General features: G+C 57.8%; 1 protein-coding gene across 1 annotated transcript in view; it reads left to right on the top strand.

The window, feature by feature from the left end:
- SDK2 (sidekick cell adhesion molecule 2) overlaps positions 1-1,508 on the top strand; it is a 165,506-nt gene extending 163,998 nt beyond the window's left edge. The window contains exon 45 of the mRNA XM_056138117.1: positions 1,126-1,508. Within this exon, the coding sequence (XP_055994092.1) occupies positions 1,126-1,476 (351 nt within the window). The 3' untranslated portion in view covers positions 1,477-1,508. The remainder of the gene's footprint in view (positions 1-1,125) is intronic.
- Positions 1,509-20,623: the final 19,115 nt, after the last annotated feature.

Here is a 20,623-nt window from a genome sequence, read left to right as displayed (position 1 = left end):
GGGGCAGCAGTGGAGCTGGTGGAGTGCAGAGAGATGGGACAGGGGTGCGCGGGGGAGACCAAGCAGAGCCTTTCTCAGGAAAAAGAAGAGTCCACCAGAAAGGTGGGTCTGGGGGCCGGAGCAATAGCACAGAAGGTAGGCGTTTGCCTTGCACGTGGCCAACCCGGGTTCGATTCCCAGCATCACGTATGGTCCCCCGAGCACCACCAGGAGTGATTCCTGAGTGCAGAGCCAGGAATAACTCCTGTGCATCGCCAGGTGTGACGCCAAAACAGCAAAAAAGAAAAGGATCAGGACAGAGTCTGAGGGGGCCAAAGCACACACCTTGCAGGGCAGGAAGGTCCAGTTTGAGCCCTGCGGAAGCAGCTCACACCCACCAAGCCAGGAGCAAGCAAGCACCACCAGTTGTGGCTCCAAGATAAATGGTGTCAGTGTTCAAAAAATTAATAATAAAGGGCTGGAGAGATAGTACAAGGGTTAAGACGTTTGGATGCAGCCAACCCCATTTGATTTCTGGCACATCTGATGCCCTGAGCACAGAGCCAGGAGTAAGCCCTAAGGACCGCCGGGCATGGTCCCAATCCCAAAACAAATGGGATTCATTTTTTTAAACTTGGTCTTTGGGCCACACTCAGTGGTGCTCAGGGCTTATTCCTGGCTCTGTGCTCAGGGATCACTCCTGGTGGGGATCAGGGGATTCTACGGGGTTCCAGGAATCGAACCCGGATTGAACACATACAAGGCAAGCACCCGACCCACAGAACTATCTCTCCAGCCCCAATTTTCTTGCTTTTGGGGTCATACTCCGTGATGTCAGGGGTTACTCTTGGCCCATGCACTCAGGAATTACTTCTGGAGGTGCTTGGGGACCATATGGGATGCTGGGAATTGAACCTGGGTCAGCCACATGCAAGGCAAACACCATACTTGCTGTGCTATTGCTCCAATCTTTTTAAATGGGTCATAAGAAAAGAGTGCTTGGGTGTTCCGTCAGGACCCACCAGCTCTGACACACGCTCCCTCTGACTTGCCGCCCGAGGGGCTCGGGAGACAGGTCCTGCCCCTTGGGCAGGAAGAGGGCAGAGGGGCCCACGGGCTTGGCTGACACCCCCATCTTGTCCTCAGGGCAGCGACAGCGAGTACGAGACAGAGCCCGGCCACCAGAAGGCCCACTCGTTCGTCAACCACTACATCAGCGACCCCACCTACTACGACTCGTGGCGGCGGCAGCAGAGGGGCATCTCGCGGGCACAGTCCTCCAGCTACGGGGAGAGCGACTCCACAGAGCAGGAGCACGGGGCCCTGGGCAGTGGCGGCCCCCAGCAGGGCAGCCTCTTCCGGCCCAAGGCCAGTAGGACCCCCACGCCCCAGAACCCTCCGAACCCGCAGAGCCAGCAGAGCACCCTGTACCGCCCCGCCAGCAGCCTGGCCCCCGGCTCCCGGGCGCCCATCACTGGCTTCTCATCGTTTGTTTGACATCAGAAGAGAACGCCCGCCCACCCGCCCCACGCGCCGGGCCCCTCCTCCAGCCGCCGGCCACGAAGAGCAGAACGGAGAAACTGAGTCAGCTGCCCGGCTCATCCCCGGGCCTCCAGCGGCTGAGGAGGAGGTGGACGGCAGCCCCGGGCATGGGGATGGGGGGTGGTTCCTGATGCTGCGGGGGCGCAGAGTGGAGGAGATGGTAGTGGGGGGCAGAAGGGCGTCCTCGAGGAAGGCTGGGAGAGAGGGGCTGAGGACTGGAGGGCTGGCCGGCGGGCGTGGAAGCTTCTGGAATTCCAACTGGGTGGGGTCTCTGGCATGTTGAGGGAGGCACCGGACAGTCTGGGGGTGCAGTCAGCCTTCTCACCCCCACCCTTGCGGCCCCCCAGAAAGCCATGTCCCCTCCCCCGGCACCCTGTTTGTTTAGAGGAAGGGATGCGTCTCCCGGCTCACCCCTTCTGTGATCTCTACACACTCCTCACAGCGCCCTGCGGGGGCCGCCCAGCCCCCCGACCCCAAGCTCAGCCAACCTGAAGGACGCATTCAGGGGTCAGAAGCGGGGGTGGGAGGGCCTCAAGGTGACCTGGGGACAGTGAGGAGATCTCCGAAGCTTCGAATTGTCTTTCTTCCGATTCCGGTGGCAAGAAAGGGGGCTGGGAGCCGGAGAGGAGGCGAGTGACTCGGTCTCCTGGGGCAGGCTGAGGGTGGCCACAGACACACACACAGGGACCCCCCTTCACCATCACACGCACGTGCACAGGCTCACATGCTCAGACACACACACACGCATGCATGCACACACAGTGTACTCGCGTGCACATGCATGCACATGCTCAGGCATTCTCATACACACACACACACACACAGATTCGTGTGCATGCATCCTCGTGCGTGCACGTGCTCACAGGCTCACACACATGACCACACTCGCACACACAAGCACACGTGCACAGACTCACAGGCATGCACACGTGCTCGCTGAGAAGAAGGTTTCCCGTCCAGGGGGTCCCTCTGGGCCTGCCCGCCAACAGGAAACTCCCCTCAGACCCCAGACCAGAGGCCAGGATTCCTCTGCTCCACGAAGTCGGCTCAGCCCTGGGCTCACAAAGGCTCCGAGAAGCCCAGCCCCGCAGTGACCATGCCCCGGGCCTCGGGGACAAGCTGGGTCCTGTCCCTGCTCGACCCAGCTGGCAGGATGCCCCTCAGGCGGCCTGGGGCAGGTCCGGCGGGGCCGAGGACTGAGAATAGCAGTGGACACAGGGCTGGGCCCATGTGCGCAGTCTGCAGCAAGCGTGTTCTTTAAAAAGCCCGTCCCTGGCCAGACTCGGCCCAGCAGCTCAGGAATCCAGGCTGGGGGTTGAGGGAGGGAGGGAAGTGTCTCGCCAATTCCTGGGGTGCCCCCCGTCGAGCTGTCACTGTGAGGACCAGGCCGAGCAGGGCTCCCTCTGGGACACGGGGGTCAGCCTGGGGCCCGAGGGTGGAACAGGACTCAATGCGGGGCCAAAAGCAGGTCCTGGGAGCCCAGCATGGGAGGAGCTGATGCTGGTTCGGGGGCTGTGGACGGTCCCTGGAGAGAGATGCTTAGGGACGGGTCCAGCACTGCCCAACCTCCGGCTGGCAAGGGGGTGAACATGGCCAGCCATGAGCTCGGACCCTCTGCAGACAGGCTGGCAGGGCTGGGCTCCAGCAGCGGCCCCACCCCAGGGGCCTCGGCAGGGAGGCTGCGCACATCTGGATCTCTGTCCAGCACATCTGTCTCGGGGCTGCTTCCCCTCACGTTTCCTCCACATTTCCTCCGGCCACCACTGCCTTTTCCCAGCTCCAGAGTTTTGCCATTTAAGGAAGTTCCCAGTTTGCAGGGGGGTGGGGGGAAGGGTGGGGGTGGAGACCACGCTGGGATTCCCAGGGGCCCAGGCTTCCTCTGCCTCCTGGCCTGTCCACACCGCTCCCCCACACTGACCCCGGCCCCAGGAAGGCCAGACACGTGGGGTCACAGGTCAGGGGATGAGCGCAGAGCAGAGCCCCCTACACGTGCGGGGGTCACAGGACACTCCCAGCTCTGGCCCATGCCGTGGCTCCGGCTGCCTGACTCACTTCCGCCTGGAGGTGGCTGGGATCTGTCCAGGGTGAGGGCGCCGGAAGCCAGGGTCCTGCAGTGAGCCGGTGGCCGCCACCCCCAACCACCAGTGGAACCGGGCTCCCTCCCAGCCGGGCAAACCCCAGTCTCTGGGAGGACATCTCTTTGCCCTTGTTTACATATCTGCCGGGGAGGTGGGGTGACACTGCCCGGGGCCCCCCCGGGACACCCCCTTTGTTCCCTGCCAGTCAGTCACCTCTCCAGGTGCGCCGGGTTCACCCCGGGACACTTGCCACCTGGCGCCTTTGTCTCAGGTGCCCTCGGGAGATCTCCCGGGCTTGCACCTGGGCGCCCACACTTGGCACCCCACCACTGCCCTCCCCCAGCAGGCCGCGGCCCCAAGGTTCACCTCCGAGCCACACCCAGACTGCCAAAACGAACCAAAAAGCCCCTCCCGGTCCCCAGAGGTCTCTTTCCCCACAGGGCTGCAGGGAGTTTGCAAGCCTAGGGTGCCTCTCCCGTCCCGCCCCCCCCCCATGCCCCCAAGATCCCGTGGAAATGTGGATGCAGTGGGCAAAAGGCCAGCTGTCCCGCCCCTCTCCCCCAACCGGGCAGCACAGCCAAGAACCAGACCTCGCCAGTAGCCCACCCCGGCAGGGCGCCCCTCGCCTGCCCACGCTGACCCCCCTGAAAGCGTGTGTGCAGATGAGGATGGGGGCGGAGCCTTCTGTCCAAGGCCCCCCTGACCGCCTCCCGGATGCCCACGAACACCCTCTCATGGTTTCCTTCCGGGTCAGAACCCAAAGCATCTCCACGCATCACCTTTCTTTATGCATATAGACTCCGAAAGCAAAAACCAACACAAATCTTTATTTTTTTGATTTAAAAAATATAATGAAAAAGTTAATGGAAAGAGTGTTCGTTATGGCAGGTGTCTGTAAGAAATATATATATATATATGTCATATAGCTTGTTAGCAGGTTTATTTTTTAAATGAAAGATCAGAGAGAAATTGATGTGAAATATTACACCACGAGAAGTTCGTGTCCTGTCAAACTTGTGTATTTTATAAATAAACTTTTTTTTTTTGAGTCCGGGAGCACCTGTTATTCACCTCCCCTGGGAAGTGCGTGCTCCCCGGGTGCTCGCTGCATGCCCACAGTCATTCCATGCCAATCTTCCCTGCTGCTGTCCAGGACCCAGCTCTGTCCCGGGCCATCCCAGCACGATCATGCCCTCCCCACTGCGACATCCCTGTTCTGATCCATTGCAGCCAGTGGAGGGGTCCTTGGGGTCTGCAGCCCCCGAGGAGCTCACCTGTGCCAGGGAGCACTTCAGGGACTTGCTCTCAGGAGTCTGAAGAGTCAGGCCTTGGCCTTGGTGTTTCCCAAGTTGGGTGACCCAGGCGCCCAGGGGTACACTGTGGCTGTGAGGACCACCAGTGTGTCTGGCGGTACTTCCTGTCAGTCCGCTGAAAGAAGGTTCATTAGAGTCCACCTCTGCCATCAAGTCACTTACTTGCCTTGGACACGGCTGACCCTTGTTTGATGCCCAACCCCATGTAGGGTCCCCCTGAGCACAGAGCTAGGGGTAGCTCCAAAACTAAATGGAAGGATAGTGAAGGGAGCACAGTGGGGAGGTCACTTACCTTGCACGTGGTCAACCCGAGTTTGATCCCCCATGTTCTATAGGGTCCCCTGAGCAATACAAGGAGTAGTTCCTGAGGGCACAGCCAGGAGAAATTCCTGAGCATCACAGGGTGTGGGAAGGAAGGAAGGAAGGAAGGAAGGAAGGAAGGAAGGAAGGAAGGAAGGAAGGAAGGAAGGAGGAAGTAGAAAGGAAGGAAGGGAGGGAGGAAGAGAGAATAGAGGGAGGAAGGAAGGGAGGGAGAAAGGGAAGAAAGAAAAAAGGAAAGAAAGAAAGAGAAGGAAAGAAAGAAGAGAAAGAAAGGAAGAGAAAGAAAGGAAAGAAAGAGAAAAAGAAAGAAAGAAAAAAGGAAGGAAGGAAGAAAGAAAGAAAGAAAGAAAGAAAGAAAGAAAGAAAGAAGAGAGAACGTAAAAGGAAGAAAGGGAGCTGAGACCAGCCGTCTTTCCTCTGGAAGGGGACCTTAGTCCCGATCAATCAATCCAGGCACCTCTGACTGACGCTCTCTGGATCTCGTGCATTGCCATATCTCTCTGCGCGCGTACACACACATCCCCCAGGTCTGGATGGAGCAACACCACTGTGGGGTGTCCTGTGGCCCTGACCACATCCTTCCACCCGGGCAGTTTGGGCTGGAGCTGTGAGATGAATCTGAGCCACTGCAGGACCGCCCGCCACAGTCACCACATGCGGGATTCAACCGGATGTGCTGAGAGAGCGCGTGTTGGACACACATCCCACTCTGGGACCATTCACATCGCCTGGCCGGTGTGGAAGCACCGTTCATCACGGGCTCAGGCGGCTGTGCCAACCAGACCGCGGTTAAAGGGCCAGGAGGTGCCCAGCCCCCCATGGGTAGAGACCTAGTGTACGTTAAACGACATCATTAATGCAAGGGAGTGAAAGTGTAGAGGGCAGGGGAGGGGCACACTTGGCTGTGCGCAGGGCTGACTCCTGGCTCAATGTTCAGGGCTCACTCCTGGTGGGACTCAGGGCTAACTCCTGGCACTGTGCTCACGGATCACTCCTGGTGGTGCTCAGGGCTTATTCCCAGCTCTGTGCTCAGGGATCACTTCTGGTGGGGCTCTGGGGACCCTCTATGGTGCCAGGGATCAAACCCCAACCAACTGCATCAAGGCAAGCTCCCTAGCTGTTGTACTACCTCCCTGGCCCCAAAGTTATATCTTTTATATTTCATTTTAACTTAAGAAACACAAATAGAGGACTGGAGCAATAATGGTACAACAGGAAAGGCGCTTGCCTTGGACGTGGCCAACCCGGGTTCCATCCCCGGCACTCCCTATGGTCCCCTGAGCACTGCCAGGAGTATTTCCTGAGTAAGGAGTAAGTTCTGAGCATCGCCGGATGTGACCCAAAAGCCCAAAAAAAAAAAAAAAAAAGAAAGAATGGGTTCCACAGAGCGATTCTTTATGGCCTTCCTTCCCTACGTCACTTCTCTGGCGCCACCAGGGACCTGAAGTTCCTGTGACTTCCGAGCAGGCTCAGCCTTGGTCTTCCTGTTTCCGCTTCTCCTTGTCAGAGCCTTGGAGGTCACCACGCTGCCCCCCACAAGAAATGAGAGGCTGAACATTCGGGAAACACACTGTGAGCGACGCAGGGTGCCAGGGCGGGCACACCAAGACTCAGAGACTGTCCACGTGCCAGGTGGGACGCCCAGGCTGGAGAAAAGCAGAGTTTGAGAATTCTCACGTCCCTTTTCCTTTCACTTGCCTGGCGCTGGGTAGTTCCAGGCTCTCTACTTCCTGCAGTGCTCCTCCCCCCCCCCCCAAGGCAAAAATCACAGGGCCAGAGCGATAGCACAGCGGGGAGGGTGTTTGCCTTGCACACAGCCAACCTGGATTCGATTCCCTGCATCCCATAGGGTCCCCCAAGCACCGCCAGGAGTGATTCCTGAGTGCAGACCCAGGAGTAACCCCTGAGCATCGCAGGGTGTGACCCCCAAAAAAGCAAAAAAAAAAAAAACAATCACAATCACAGAAATAACGACCCTCCCTGGCGCTCCTACCTTAGCCCCAACATCCTGTGGAATGAAATGAAATAAAGTTTGGTGCTTACAGTCCTTGGCACCACATGGGTTCCCAGATTCCATCAGGAGTGATCTCTGAGTGTAGAGCCCGGAGTCAGCCCTGAGTATGGCCCCATCTTCACCCCACTCCCCCCACCAAAAAAAAAAAAAAAAAAACACTAAAAACTACACCAAAGGTCCAGAAAGGGTCCAGGCCCTTTGAGCTGGGACCTCATGGCCAGTTAGCCAGAGCCTCGACCTGGTCAACCTGGTTATGACGTCCTCCTCACAGGATGCCCTGCACTGCCCACAGCCCAGCTCCAGACCTCGGAGCACCAACTCTCAATAGAAGGGTCCCCCACCCCCATAGGCCCTCAGGAGGTGCTGGGTAAGGGCGCTGCCATCACAGGTCCCTAGAGAATGTGGGTCGCTCAGCAACTCCAGGGGGCCCAGGCTACAGGAAGGAGGATGACTGAGAGCCCCCAGGCAGGCAGTTGAGCCGAGTGGCACAGTGCAGGGATTAGCCCTTTTGTTCCTGGATAAAGGACACTTGCCCGGAATTCTCCAGAGCTTCTAGAACCCTGGGGTGTGGCTCTGGTTCAATTAGTCCCAGCCTCTCTGGCTTCCCAGCCCTTTCCCAGCACCCGGCCTCCGACGCTTAGCAGGAATCCAGTCTGCAGAAAAACCCAGAACCTTTGCCATCTGGGCTTCTGGAACTTTCTGGGTCATTCTAGAAGCCACAGCACATTCAGACTGAGACTTGGAAGCAGTAGGAACATTCGCCCCAAGCAATGTTTGGTGGGGTTTTGGGAGGCAGAGGCCACCCCTGGCGGTATTTGGTTGACCAAATCAGGCATCTCGGTGCAGTGGTGAGGCTTTGGGCCGGGGACATGACCAGACTAGAGCCCAGTGGGCTGGTGGTGCTGTGTCCAGGGGGAATCTTGGATGCCCCAGGCACACTCCAGGACAGCTGCAGGGGACCTGGAAACCAGTTGGGACACCCCCAGCTGGACATGGCAGATAGAGGTCCCCGAAACAGGAGAGGCTGGCCAGAGGGGCATCACCTGGGCCCTGGGGAGACACCAGGTTCTCATCTCACTTTCCTCCACCCACTGACCTGTCCCGTCTCCTATAGCCCAAACTCGGCAGGAAGCCGGGGGTGCTGGTTCGAGTCCCCCATAGACAACCCCGCTCAGGGGCAGAGAGAGGGGTAGGTGCAGATGAGAGTGGCCTGCCAGCACCTCTGATATGCCTGTTCCCTGGGAAGCCCCTTGAGCTCCAGACAGACCGGAGGGCCCTGCTCTCCTCTCCTGGGGGCCACAGGGAGCTTCTGCAGAATAGGGGGACAAGGGCTAAACTGCTGGAGAAATTCAGAGTTCTGGGGACGGAAGAGCTACAACAGCAGGTAGGGCACTTGCCTTGCATGTGGCCATAAAGTGCCCTGAACCCCCAGGAATGATCCCTGAGCACAGAGCCAGGAGCGAGCACAGCAGGAAGTGCCCCCTCCCTAATTTTTTGGGGGGGTCACACCCTGCGATGCACAGGGGTTACTCCTGGCTCTGCACTCAGGAATTACTCCTGGCGGTGCTTGGGGGACCCTATGGGATGCTAGGAACCAAACCCCGGTTGGCCGCATGCAAGGCAAATGCCCTACCCCCTGTGCTATCACTCCGGCCCCCTTAGTATTTTTTTAATGAAAAAAAAATTCAGCGTTACCAACTTCCTGCAGCCTGGTGACCACTGCAGCCCTCACAGGGACCTTTGTTCTGCATTGTCTGCGGAGTACACATCTGGGGCTCACCTTTGCTCTGCATTGTATGCTGTGTATACAACTGGTACTCACCTTTGCTCGCATTGTATGCTCCTGAGGCTTAGCTCATCCTCAGGGACCCTCCCCTGCCAAGGAATTTCACCTCCTTTTTACCTTTTTGCATTGAACAGATAAGAACCCCAGAGTCAGGCCTGGAGTGATAGCACAGTGGGTAGGGCACTTGCCTTGCACGCGGCCGACCCAGGTTTGATTTCCAGCATCCCGAACACCTCCAGGAGTGATTCCTGGGTGCATGACCCAGGAGTAACCCCTGTGCATCGCTGGATGTGACCCAAAAAGCCAAAAAAAAAAAAAGAACCCCCGAGTCTGGAGGATGATACCGAGGGCTGGGTCACCCCAGAGCTTGTGAGGGGATCCTCATGCAGGAGCCTGTCAGCACCAGGGGTCCCCAGACCTCCGGGGCCTGAGTATTGGGGAGGTCCCCAAGGGTCATTTTTCATCTGTTGACCCCAGACCAGCTCAGACAGGCAGGCAACATTGGTTCAAAAAGAGGCCGGAGGGATGGTGGAGGGGAGAAGATTCTTGCCTCACAGGGGCTAACCTAGGTTCAAACCCCAGCACCAAGTGGGGTTCCCCAAGCCCCTCCAGGAGTCATCCCTGAGCACAGAGCCAGGAGTCAGCTCTGAGCACTGCTGAGTGTAACACCTCCCCCAAATAAAACCAACAAACAGCCCTATCCCTTGGGGACCGGGAAATACACTTTCCAGGCCAGGAGGTATCTATCCTCAGGTGGAAACTTCCAGAGACATCACCAACAGCATCCCAGGCAGGAGCTAGCAGAGGACCTGAAACAGTATCTAATTTCCACTTGCAATGAACTATCCTTCTGGTTCTTATTGTCTTCAGAATCATTTAAAATATGTATATATATATATGTATATGTATATATATATATACATCATTCTTAGCTCTGGGGCTTCCCAGAACTAACAAACAAAGCAGGCTGTTTGTTTGTTTGTTTATTTATTTCGCTTTTGGGATCACACCCGATGATGCTTAGTGGTTCCTCCTGGCTCTGCACTCAGGAATCACTCCTGGCACTGCTTAGGGGACCATATGAGAAGCTGGGGATTGAGCCCAGGTCGACTCCATGCAAGGCAAATGCCTTGCATGCTGTAGTATCTCTCTGGCCCCAAGCAGGCTCTATTTAAACAGCTTGCATTTGGGATGGTACAGCAGGGAGGGTGCTTGCCTTGCGTATGGCTGATTTGGGTTCAATCCCTGGCACCCCATATGGTCCCCCTAGCAAGCTAGGAGTGATCCCTGAGTGCAGAGCAAGAAGTAAGTCCCGGGCATTGCCTCATATGACCTGAAATAAATATATAAAAATAAGCAGCCTGGGTCTACACTGGCATGGCTAGATCTACACTGGCTGCAACCTCTTCTCAGTGGGGATTTCTGCTATTACCTCTTCCCCATGGGGTCAGCAAAGGGACTGGGCACCTCAGATGGGACCAATTTTGGAAGTGAGATCTCTGCAGGTTTTGTGAGTAGCGATGAGGTTATGCCGGGGCAGGGGTGGACTCCGATCAAATCACAGGTGTGCGCTAAGGAGAAGAGTATTCAGACTCTGTGGATGGGGGGAGGTCGTGTGCAGAGATGAGGGTAGAGAGACACGGCCACAAGCCAGGGGCAGTGAGGGGCCCTCCAGAGATCACAGGAAGGAGGAAGAGGCAGGAAAGGGCCTGCCATGCACTTTCAGAGAAGGGTCCCTGAGCTCCTGAGCTGAGAGAGAATCCACTGGGGCAGCGGGTGCAGCCCCTGACTTCCGGTCCTTTGTTAGGTCAGCCTCATGGAAGGATAACAGTGACCTACCATGCTCCTGGGGCTCCAGACTTTTCTCTGGAGGTTTAGTTTAATCAAGGGAGAAGCTGGCAGAAGTCCAGGACGGAGTACCTCCCTGACCTTGGGGGTTCTTTCTTTCTCCCCCCCTCCCACACACTTTGAGCGTTTAGTCCTCCAGAGAAGTGTCTGCCAGCCCTGAGCTTCACTAGCAACTATTGTTTCCACCTTCTCGCTGCCTCCCCTATTTCTAAAGTTGTTTCCACCTCTTGCTGAGAACCAACACAACTGTCATTTGTCAAGGTCAAGAGAAAGCTCTTAGTGTTGGCAACCTGCAAAACACAAATGAAAGACTTTAGGGATAAAATCAGTTTCTCCCACTGCTGCGCTCCCTGGGGTGACCTAGTGTAGCCTGCTTCCTGGGGGTTCAGGCAGCACCCCCCTGGCACAGAGGAGGTGGGGCAGAGTGCATGCATTCTCATCAGCCAGGTGACCACAGTCCTGGGACCAGCAGTGGAGATAGAGACAGGCGCATGTGTAAACGCCAACGCAGGCTCACGTGGAATCAGACAGAACTTTCCAAAGCGGGGCCGGAGCGATAGGACAGCGGGGAGGGTGTTTGCCTTGCATCCAGCTGACCCGGGTTCAATCCCTAGCATCCCATAGGGTCCCCCAAGCACTGCCAGAAGTAATTCCTGAGTGCAGAGCCAGGAGCAACCCCTAAGCATCGCTGAGTGTGAGCCAAAAAGAAGAAAAAATAAAAAACTTTCCTAAGCGCTTGGCACAAATTAACTCGCAAAGGTAGAGCAGAAGTACCAGCACCCAGAAGTCAGGTATCCTGAATGCGGGGACAAGGCTGGGACAAGGCTGGAAACTGGCGGGACGGACCCTGTCCCATCCCAAACGCACTATGTTCTGATTTAGAGTAAGCTGCAAGTTTGGGAGGCAGTGAGGAGGATCCGGCCAGATCCAGACCAGCTCTGGACCGCTCATTTACATGTCTGATCCGGTTGGTCATCCCACAAACCCTCATTTGCATAGGATGTAACCAATCAGGAAGCAGAAAGAACAAAGGGCCGGGCATATGGGTTATATAAGTCCCCATCCTGTGTTCTGGTTCCCATGAGTTCTCACAGTGATGACCTGTGATGGTCACCTGCTCTACTCACCATCCACTAGGACCCCAAGGAAATCAAAGCTGCTGCAACAAAGGGACTCACCTTGGGGACCACTGGTTACATGCCTGTGTGGGACCAACCTGACACGTTGCTGTGAGGGGTCTCAGCCATGGCGGGGAGGGGCGGGAGGAGGGAGGGCCGTTGAGACTGGGGAGAATCAGGGACTGGAATGGGACACGTGAGGGACGGCCCCGCAGAAGCCACCCCTAGCTATGTCTCAGCAGGAGCCGGTGGGCTTCAGCATGGCACAAGTGGGTTTCTCCACCTCCCTTTGTGGCTGTCCCCCCACCCCCACCCCACTGCGCTCAGGCCCCAGGTCATGCCTGGACCAGCCCTGCAGACCTGGTGTGAGTCACAGGCTGCTCCTTCCCATGGCCGGGATGAGCTCTGAGTGCTGCGGTGAAGTTGTTCTAGTCATAACACCATGATTTCACCCCAGGAGAGGCTCCTGCTTGCGGGCGGGGGCGGGGGTGGGGATTGGGGGACTCTGGGATACCCACCCAGGGAACAGCTGCCAATACTCATGTGATGAAGTTTCAGGGCGGCTCAACCGCACAACTGTGACACTATAGGATCTGACACTGGGCCCCAGGGCTGTGGGAAGTGGGTCAGAGCTGGAGCGTTCACCTCCTCAGAGGAGGCTGCCTAGGATGGGGAGCGGGGACAGGGGCCGGGTGAAACAAGGGCCGATGGGACCTGGTGCACGGGACTTTCAGTCCCCAGAAATCCAGGCTTTGTGGGGGCACAAACCAGGTGGTGGAGAGACGGTAATGTGGGGAGGGCACTTGCCTTGCACACGCTAACCCAGGCTTCATTCCCGACATCCCATATGGTCCCCCAAGCCCACCTGGAGTGATCCCTGAGTTCAGGGCAGGGGTAAGCCCTGAGCATCATCAGATGCTGCCGGAGGAAAGAGGCAGCCGGAAGGACAAACAACAGAGACGCACACTTGGGGGTCCCGAGTGGTAGGACAGTGGGTAAGATGCTTGCCGACCTGGGTTCTTGGGTTCGAGTCCTCACACCCTATATGGTCCCAGGAGCCAGGAGTAAGCTCTGAGTACCACCAGGTGTGGCCAGAAAGAGACAGAGACAGAGAGACAGACAACAGAGAGCAAGAGAGAGGGACAGAGAGAGACGGAGAGAGAACGCATGCTTGATGAACTGGAGCGCAGGTTTCGCAAGCAGGAGGCTTACGTTTGATTCCCAACACGTGATCCCCGGATCACTGAGCAGGGAGCAACCTCTAAGCACTGCTGGGGTGTGGCCTCCCCAAACCAAACAACAACTGTGACTTTATCTGAAAATCGACGTCAGAAGATGGATGATGATCAAATCCTGGTGAGGACTATGGAGGACTCGGACCCCGCGTAATGAGGGGAGCAGGCCCTCGAACACGAAGATGGGGGAGTAGGGAACCAGAAGGCTGGCGAGGGTCACAGGAGGGCCTGATGGCCCCAGCATTTGAGAGGGCAGCCCAGGACACCCCTTGTGCCTCTGAGTCACCAGCCCTGATCTGGGCCTTCCTGCAGGGTTTGCAACCTTGGGAACTGTCTGCCCGCTCCCTCCCTCTCTCCCTGTTTCTCTCTGTTTCTCTCTCTCTGTTTCTCTCTCTCTCTCTCTCTCTCTCTCTCTCTCTCTCTCTCTCTCTCTCTCTCTCTGCACACCCAGTGGTGCTCAGAGCTTACTCCTGACTCCTAGCAGCCTCAGAGGACCGTATAGGGTGTGGGGACTAGAACCCAGGTCGGCAGTGTGCCTGGCAAGCGTCTTACCACTATCCTATCACCCGGGGCCCCAAGTGTGGGTCTCATTGTTTCTCCTTCCGGCTGCCTCCTTCCTCCACCAGCCAGGAAACGAGAGCTCCCACCTGTCCCTGGCCTTGGCATTGGCGGCCATCCTGTGAGGAAGCCCGGGTACGGTCAGCCCCTGGGGGATCTGGGGGCATGACCGTGACCTGGCTGACTCCCCATCACCATTTCAGCCCACGCTGAAGGCCAGCACCGGTCCCCAGACACCAGTGGGAGAGTCAAGACAGTCGCCGAGATTCCAACCCCCCCACCCCCGTCTTCAAGGCTCCAGTCCCAATTTTTGCTTGTGTGTGTGTGTGTGTGTGTGTGTGGTAGGGGGGTAGGGGGGGACCTCCCAAGCAATGGTCAGGGCCAGGGGCTCCTCCTGGTTGATTCTCAGTCAACTAGGTGCGCAGGGTGAACCTGGGGCCTCCCAAGAGGTGTTCAGGGTCTCTAGGCCACACCCAGTGGGATGGCAGAGCCCAGGATGGGCGTCCGCCATGTGTGTGTCTTGACCCCATCAGGACTCTCCCCTCAGCCTCTGCCCCGCCCCCACCGGCTGTTACATCCTGGAGCTAGCTGCATCCTTTTCCCGTGCTGTCTTCCCAGTTCCTGAGATTTGGGACAGGAGTGTCGTGAGTGGGAGGCCTGAATCCTGCCCTTGTAGCTGGTAGACCCACGTGGGCCTCGTGAGGATTTTTTTAGGTTTCCGTGACACCCAGGCCACCAGCTCATCAGCCCAGTGTGGCTGCCTGCAGGCTCCGTGCAGGGACAGCGGTGCAGTGCCCTCGGGGCAACGGGGAACACACGGGGACAGGAGGAGGGGGTGGAGCAAGGACCTAAGACATCCAGAGGAAAAGTTGCACAAGCCTGGCCCCTCACCCAGGGAGGGCTTTGGCCACGCCCCGCAGTGCTCAGGGCTCACTCCTGGCAGGGCTCGGAGGACCTTGGAGAGGGCCAGGGATCGAACCCGGGTCCTGCACGTGCAAGGCCAGCACCCTACCCGCCGTCCCCTCTCCAACTCTGCGAAGCTCCATTTCATCCCAGGAGGTTCTGTCTGTTGAAAAGATACCAGGGAAGGCAGCTCTGCCAAGAACTCAAGAGACCTGCCCTCCCTGCAGCCACAGCCACGGGAGAGGAGAGTGAGGGAGAGGAGAGCGCGACACAACATATCGGAAACTGCAACTTCGAGGAAACCACCCGCCAGCAAGAGTTCAGTGTTGGCAGGGCGGGTCAGACTCGGCACAGTGACAACAAAGGCTGCAGAACGGAACAAACTTATCTGGACGGTCACTTGGGGAGAAGTTCCCGGCTTCCTGGGAGCATGCCCCGGGCCTTATTCTTGATAGGGCTAGTGTCATTTCTGAGATGTGTCTTGGTTTGCCCCTCCCCCACAAGTGCTCCCAAGAACTGCATATAAAGATGCAGAGTTGGGCCAGAGAGATAGTCCCTGAGCCTTGCATGTGGCTGACCTCACTCCACCCCTAGCATCACAGGAACAGGTCCCACGTGTAGTCCTGGAGGCCCCCCCCAAACACTGTCAGCTGCGACCTCTGGCCCCACCACCAAAAACAAAAGAAAATGAAGATGCACGGGAGAGATAGCACAGCGGGAACGCGCTTGCCTTGCATGCATCTGACCCGGGTTCGATCCCCGGCACCCCATGGGGTCTCTCGAGCCCGGCCAGGAGTGAACCCTGAGTGTAGAGCCAGAACTGGGAGTGGCCTCCAACCCCACCCCAAAATTAAGATGCACAGCAGGTGGGGTCCTGGACCCCTCCCCCTATGGGTGTTCCTACACATTCATACATGTCTAGACCTCACAGGCATGCACACATACATGCACACACGCAGGTGCACACCTCATACATGCCTGCACATGTATGCACATATGTGTACATGTCATAGTCATATACACATTTATAGATGCACAAATACGCACACACTTCACACGCAGGCCCACACACACACACATTCATGCATGTGTACACCACACACACACACACACACATACACACACACACACACACACACACACACACACACACACCAGCCAACATAACTACTTGTGGAACTGGAAACTCTGGAAAAGAGAAAATAGATTCTGGGCCCTCCGGCTGAGCTCTGGCAACGATGCCTACTTCTGGCGCCTCGTCCCATGGACTCCAGTGAAAAGAGCCTGAGATGTTGGGGTCTCTGCTCCGGCCCCTTCCCCCAGGCACAGTCTGTGGGTGTCAGTGTGAGGGAGACGGTTGTCCCTGGCAGACCCTCCTGGGCTGCCTCTGCTGGGTGCCCCGGGGAAATGGCCCCGGAGTCAGGCTGTCAGGAGCAAGCCCAGGCCCAGGTTTTGGGGGGCTGTTCTTGGGGGCCCATGGTTGTCCACTAGGCGGTTGGGGTGGGTGGAGCTGTGACTTAACTGGGCCTGGGAGCGCTAGTCCTTTATGCTGGGTACCTCTGGGCAATGTGTCACATCACGTTGGGATGGGGATGCTGCTGAGTGACAGCTTAGCCGCACATGGAGCCTGGGGACACACTCGTGGGGGGTGGGGAGCGGGTGTGCGGAAGGGGGGCAGAGAAGGGCTGAGCAGGGCAGGTGAGGGAAGGAATCGGGCTGGTGCTGAACGGGTGGAAGGGTCTTGGGTGCTGCTGAAGCCTCTGGAAGGACAAGCCCCTCTCCCCCGGCCCCCAAGAAGGCCATGGCTCAGCTGGGAAGCACTTTCCCGCCTGCTCTCAGTTTAGTGGCTGCAGCTGTGGCCTGGGTCCCACCTGCACACACTGGGCTTGTTGCTGTTGCTGTTAATACTGTTCCCCAGCCCATGCTTTTCCGCTTCAGGGTGGAAAAGGGAAATAAGAACAGCAGTGCCAGGGGCCGGAGTGATAGCACAGCGGGCAGGGCGCTTGCCTGGCATGCGGCCGACCCAGGTTTGATCCCCGGCATCCCATATGGACTCCAAAGCACTGCAGCACTGTGAGGAGTAATCCCTGAGCAATGCTGGGTGTGACCCAAAAAGCAAAAGGAAAAAAAAAAGAGGAATAGCAGCGCCAGGGTGCTGGCCATGCTGGCCTTGCTCGCGGGTTCGAGCCCCGGCATCCCAGAGGGTCCCCTGAGCACTGCCAGGTGTGGTTCCGGAGTGCAGAGCCAGGAGAAAGCCCTGAGCACTGCTGGGTGTGGCCCCCAAATGAAAGAGTAGCAGCTCCAGCATGGGCTAAGAGGGAGAGGCCTGGTCCACAACAAAGCCCCCCACCGGAGGGGGACCCAGCTGCCTCCAGACAGGGACCCCCACTGTTTCCAGGGGACCCACTGGCAGCTGCTTTGGCCTCTAGCTGGACACTCGGGAAGAAGAGACATTTCTGGGAGCGCGAGTGCTTTCCTGCCCCAGGCCCTCCTTTTTCCCACTCCTCAGAAGCTCAGGAGGGTCCTGAGTTCTTGGGGGCTGCTCTCCAGAAACCACAGAAAGTGCATCCCCCTGCCCCCCCCCCCAAACTCCCTTCTCAGGAAAGCTTTGGCAGATACACCTGCTCCTTCTGTTCTATCAACTTGGGTCCAGGAAACTCTGGGCAGGTGGGTCCCTCTGAACCCCAGGGAGGAGGGATACTCGGGAACAAACTTGTCCCAGAGGGTCTAGAGGGGGCGCCTGCTGGAGCCATAGCACAGCGGGGAGGGCGTTTGCCTTGCATGCAGCCGACCCAGGTTTGATTCCCAGTATCCCCTAGGGTCCCCTGAGTACCACCAGGAGTGATTCCTGAGTGCAGAGCCAGGAGGAACCCCTGTGCATCGCCGGGTGTGACTCGAAAAGCCAAAATATAAAATAAAATTTAAAAAGGGGGCCTTCATTCAGAGCAGCTGCAGTCAGTCCTGGCTGGGTCATGAGAGCAGCTCATGCTGGGCCCCGGGCTCACACCCACAGCACAGGGGGGTCCCCATGTGCTCCCAGAGGAGAGAGCCCGGCCTGGTGGGCTCAGGAGACACCTCGTGAGAACAGCAGCACTCAAGGCCAGGATAGGCCCAAGCTCAGGAACCAAGAAGGGGCTTCTAGAAGGACAAGGCCAGGTTCTCCCTGGAGGCCCGAGGGTCCCTGGCAGGCGAAGCCCTGAGTCCCACAAATCTGCTGCCACACAACATCCCTGGGCCCAGAAAGTCCTCCAAATGGTCACTGATTTGCCGAGGAGCTCGAAGCTCGACTTCCGTCTCCCTTCTCCCTCTTCTCTCCCGTGGACAAACAAGGCTTTCGGTGAGCTGGACGGCAGCCTGGACGTGGCCCAAGTATGACTGCCCTGGCCACACCCGGTGCCAGCCAGGACCGCTGAGAGGCGGGGGTCATGCCATCTGCGTGTTCCCTGGCAGAGGGCGCATGCCTGCAGTTCCTCTTGGCAGACAGAATGTCAGAGCGAGCGGGTCTTCACATCCTTCAGAAAACCAACACCTCTCCGAATAACCTCCTCTGTGTGGGGTCAGGCGGGACGCAGACACGCTAAGTGGACCCAGGGCCACAGTCCCCCACACCCAGGCTCTCCTCCACGGCCACTCTGCTCTGCCAACTCCGCCAGGCCCACCTTGTCCCCTTCCTGGCCCCCTCCAGTCTCCTGGGTCCCTCCAGCCAGTCTCTAGTCTGCTCAACTCAGAGTTATCTGAGCCAGCAACTTTGTCCTTTTGTGATTTTGCTTTGGGGGCCACATCCGGCCAGTGCTCAGGGCTGACTCCTGGCTCTGCACTCAGGGTCCACTCCTGGTGGCCTCAGGGGACCCTCTGGGATGTCAGAGATTGAACCCCGGTCTGCCACGTGCAAGTCAAACACGGTATCCACAGTACTATCGCTCCAGCCCAGGAGAGATGGTTTTGGAAGAATGCGTGACCCTGCCAGGCCCAGGAGGTCATGGAAGGGGTCACTTAACAGAGCCAGGGGCAGACTGGCAGGGGACAGAAGCAGGAGGGGCTCTGGACACACCCAATCATCAGGCCAAGGGCCTTTATGGCCCTTGGCCCTGGGGGACTCAATTCACATACCAGTTGGATGTCCTGCTGGCCCCAGTGCCCTTGCAGATGCTTTGCTATTTGAGTGGGGAGGTACACTTGGTAGGAGGGTAGGAGAAAGCGCTAGAGCACTTGCCCTGAGCCTCTAGCTCTCTGGTATTCTGGGGGGTTCCCAATCTGGCGGCTAGCGGTTGTCCCAGCAAGGAAAGGCCTCGGGGTGTGTGTGTGTGTAGGGGGGGGGGGTCTTGAGAACAGGAAACAAAGAAGGGGGAGGAAACTGCTCAGAACAGGGAGGGCCTCCAAGATCTACCACCAAAGTGTGCTGCCAGCAGGCCCTGGGAACACCCCGAGATACCCCCATCCCTGTCTCCTAACCTCTGAGGGAGGGGGAACAGGGCGGGGTGCAGGCACGAGATGGGGAGTCACAGAAACTTTTTCTCAAAGGTCCCGCTCTGGGGGCTGGAGCAATAGAGTAGAGGGTAGGGCATTTGCCTTGCACGCAGCCGACCCGGGTTCGGTTCCCAGCATCCCATATGGTCCCCTGAGCACCGCCAGGAGTGATTCCTGAGTGCAGAGCCAGGAGTAACCCCAGAGTAACCCTCTCTGACAAGACAAAAGGAATGAGGAACAAGGGTGCAGGACTCACTTCCTCAAAACAGGATCAGGGGCCAGAGCAATAGCGCAGCGGGGAGGGCACTTGCCTTGCACACAGCCAAGCCAGGTACGATTCCCAGCATCCCATAGGGTTCCCTGGCATCCCATAGGGTCCCCTGAGCACCGCCAGGAGTGGTCCTGGAGTGCAGAGTCAGGAGGAAGCCCTGAGCATCGCCCCGTGTGGCCAAACAAGCAATCCAGCATCAGCCCACGTAAAGGGCTTTTAGGATGGGGATGAAAGAGGCCCTGAAACGCTCCCCGTGTTAGCCAACATTGGGAGCTGGGAGTCCCCGGGGCTCGGGGCAGGCCCGTGCAGCTGTAAGGATCACACAGGCCCGGGCAGCTCCGACAGGCAGAGACACACGTCCAGGCCTAACGGCTTAGAGGTCAAGTTTCAACCAAGGTGCGGCTAAGACCTCAAATCCCTCTCCAAAGTCAGGGGCTTTAGAACCTGCCAGCGATTTCAAGCTTCATGCTTTTCGTTGCATTAATTTCCTCTGATTATCAATAGACAGCTCTGGTCTGGCAGAAGGAAAACAGCCTCGTCACAGCCTCAGGAAGCAGAGGCCGACGAAGGAGCCACGAGCTGCTTCAGAGCGAGGAGGTTTGCATCGTTCTAGGAATCTTACAGGCGGGCAATCCGTCCCATCTTTTTTCTGTTTGCTTGTTTGGGGGCCACCCCCAGTGGTATTCAGGGGTTACTCCTGGCTCTGCACTCAGGAATCACTCCTGGTGGTGTGCTCAGGGGACCACATTGGGATGCTGGGGATCAAACCTGGGGATAGTATGGGATGCTGGGGATCGAACCCGGGTCAGCCATGTGCAAGGCAAACACCCTCCCCGCTGTCCTATCACTCTGGCCCCATCTGTGTGTGTTGGGGGGGGACATGGAGGAGGGCAGACCGATACTTGGGGATACTCCTATCTCAGTGCTCTGGGGTTGCTCCCAGCGGTGCTAAGAGGACCAGGTGGTGCCCTGGATCAAGCTCCTTGGGCTGGCCCTTGCTTGTATGCATCCCTGAGCACCTCCAGGAGTGACCCCTGAGCACAGAGCCACAGATGAGCTCCAAGCACCCAACCAATGCAAAACCCAGGGTGGCGGCATGTAAATCACATGCTCCAGCCCCTCCCAGTGCTCTCCCAGCCCTCACGTTGATTTCTAGGGTCATTTTGCTTGTTTTGGAGGTCACACCTGCA

Source organism: Sorex fumeus, unplaced genomic scaffold (assembly GCF_029834395.1).
Source record: "Sorex fumeus unplaced genomic scaffold, SorFum_2.1 ptg000128l, whole genome shotgun sequence".
Classification (NCBI taxonomy): Eukaryota; Metazoa; Chordata; class Mammalia; order Eulipotyphla; family Soricidae; genus Sorex; species Sorex fumeus.
The sequence above is the reverse complement of the archived record's forward strand: the minus strand, read 5'-3'. Positions and strand labels throughout refer to the sequence as shown.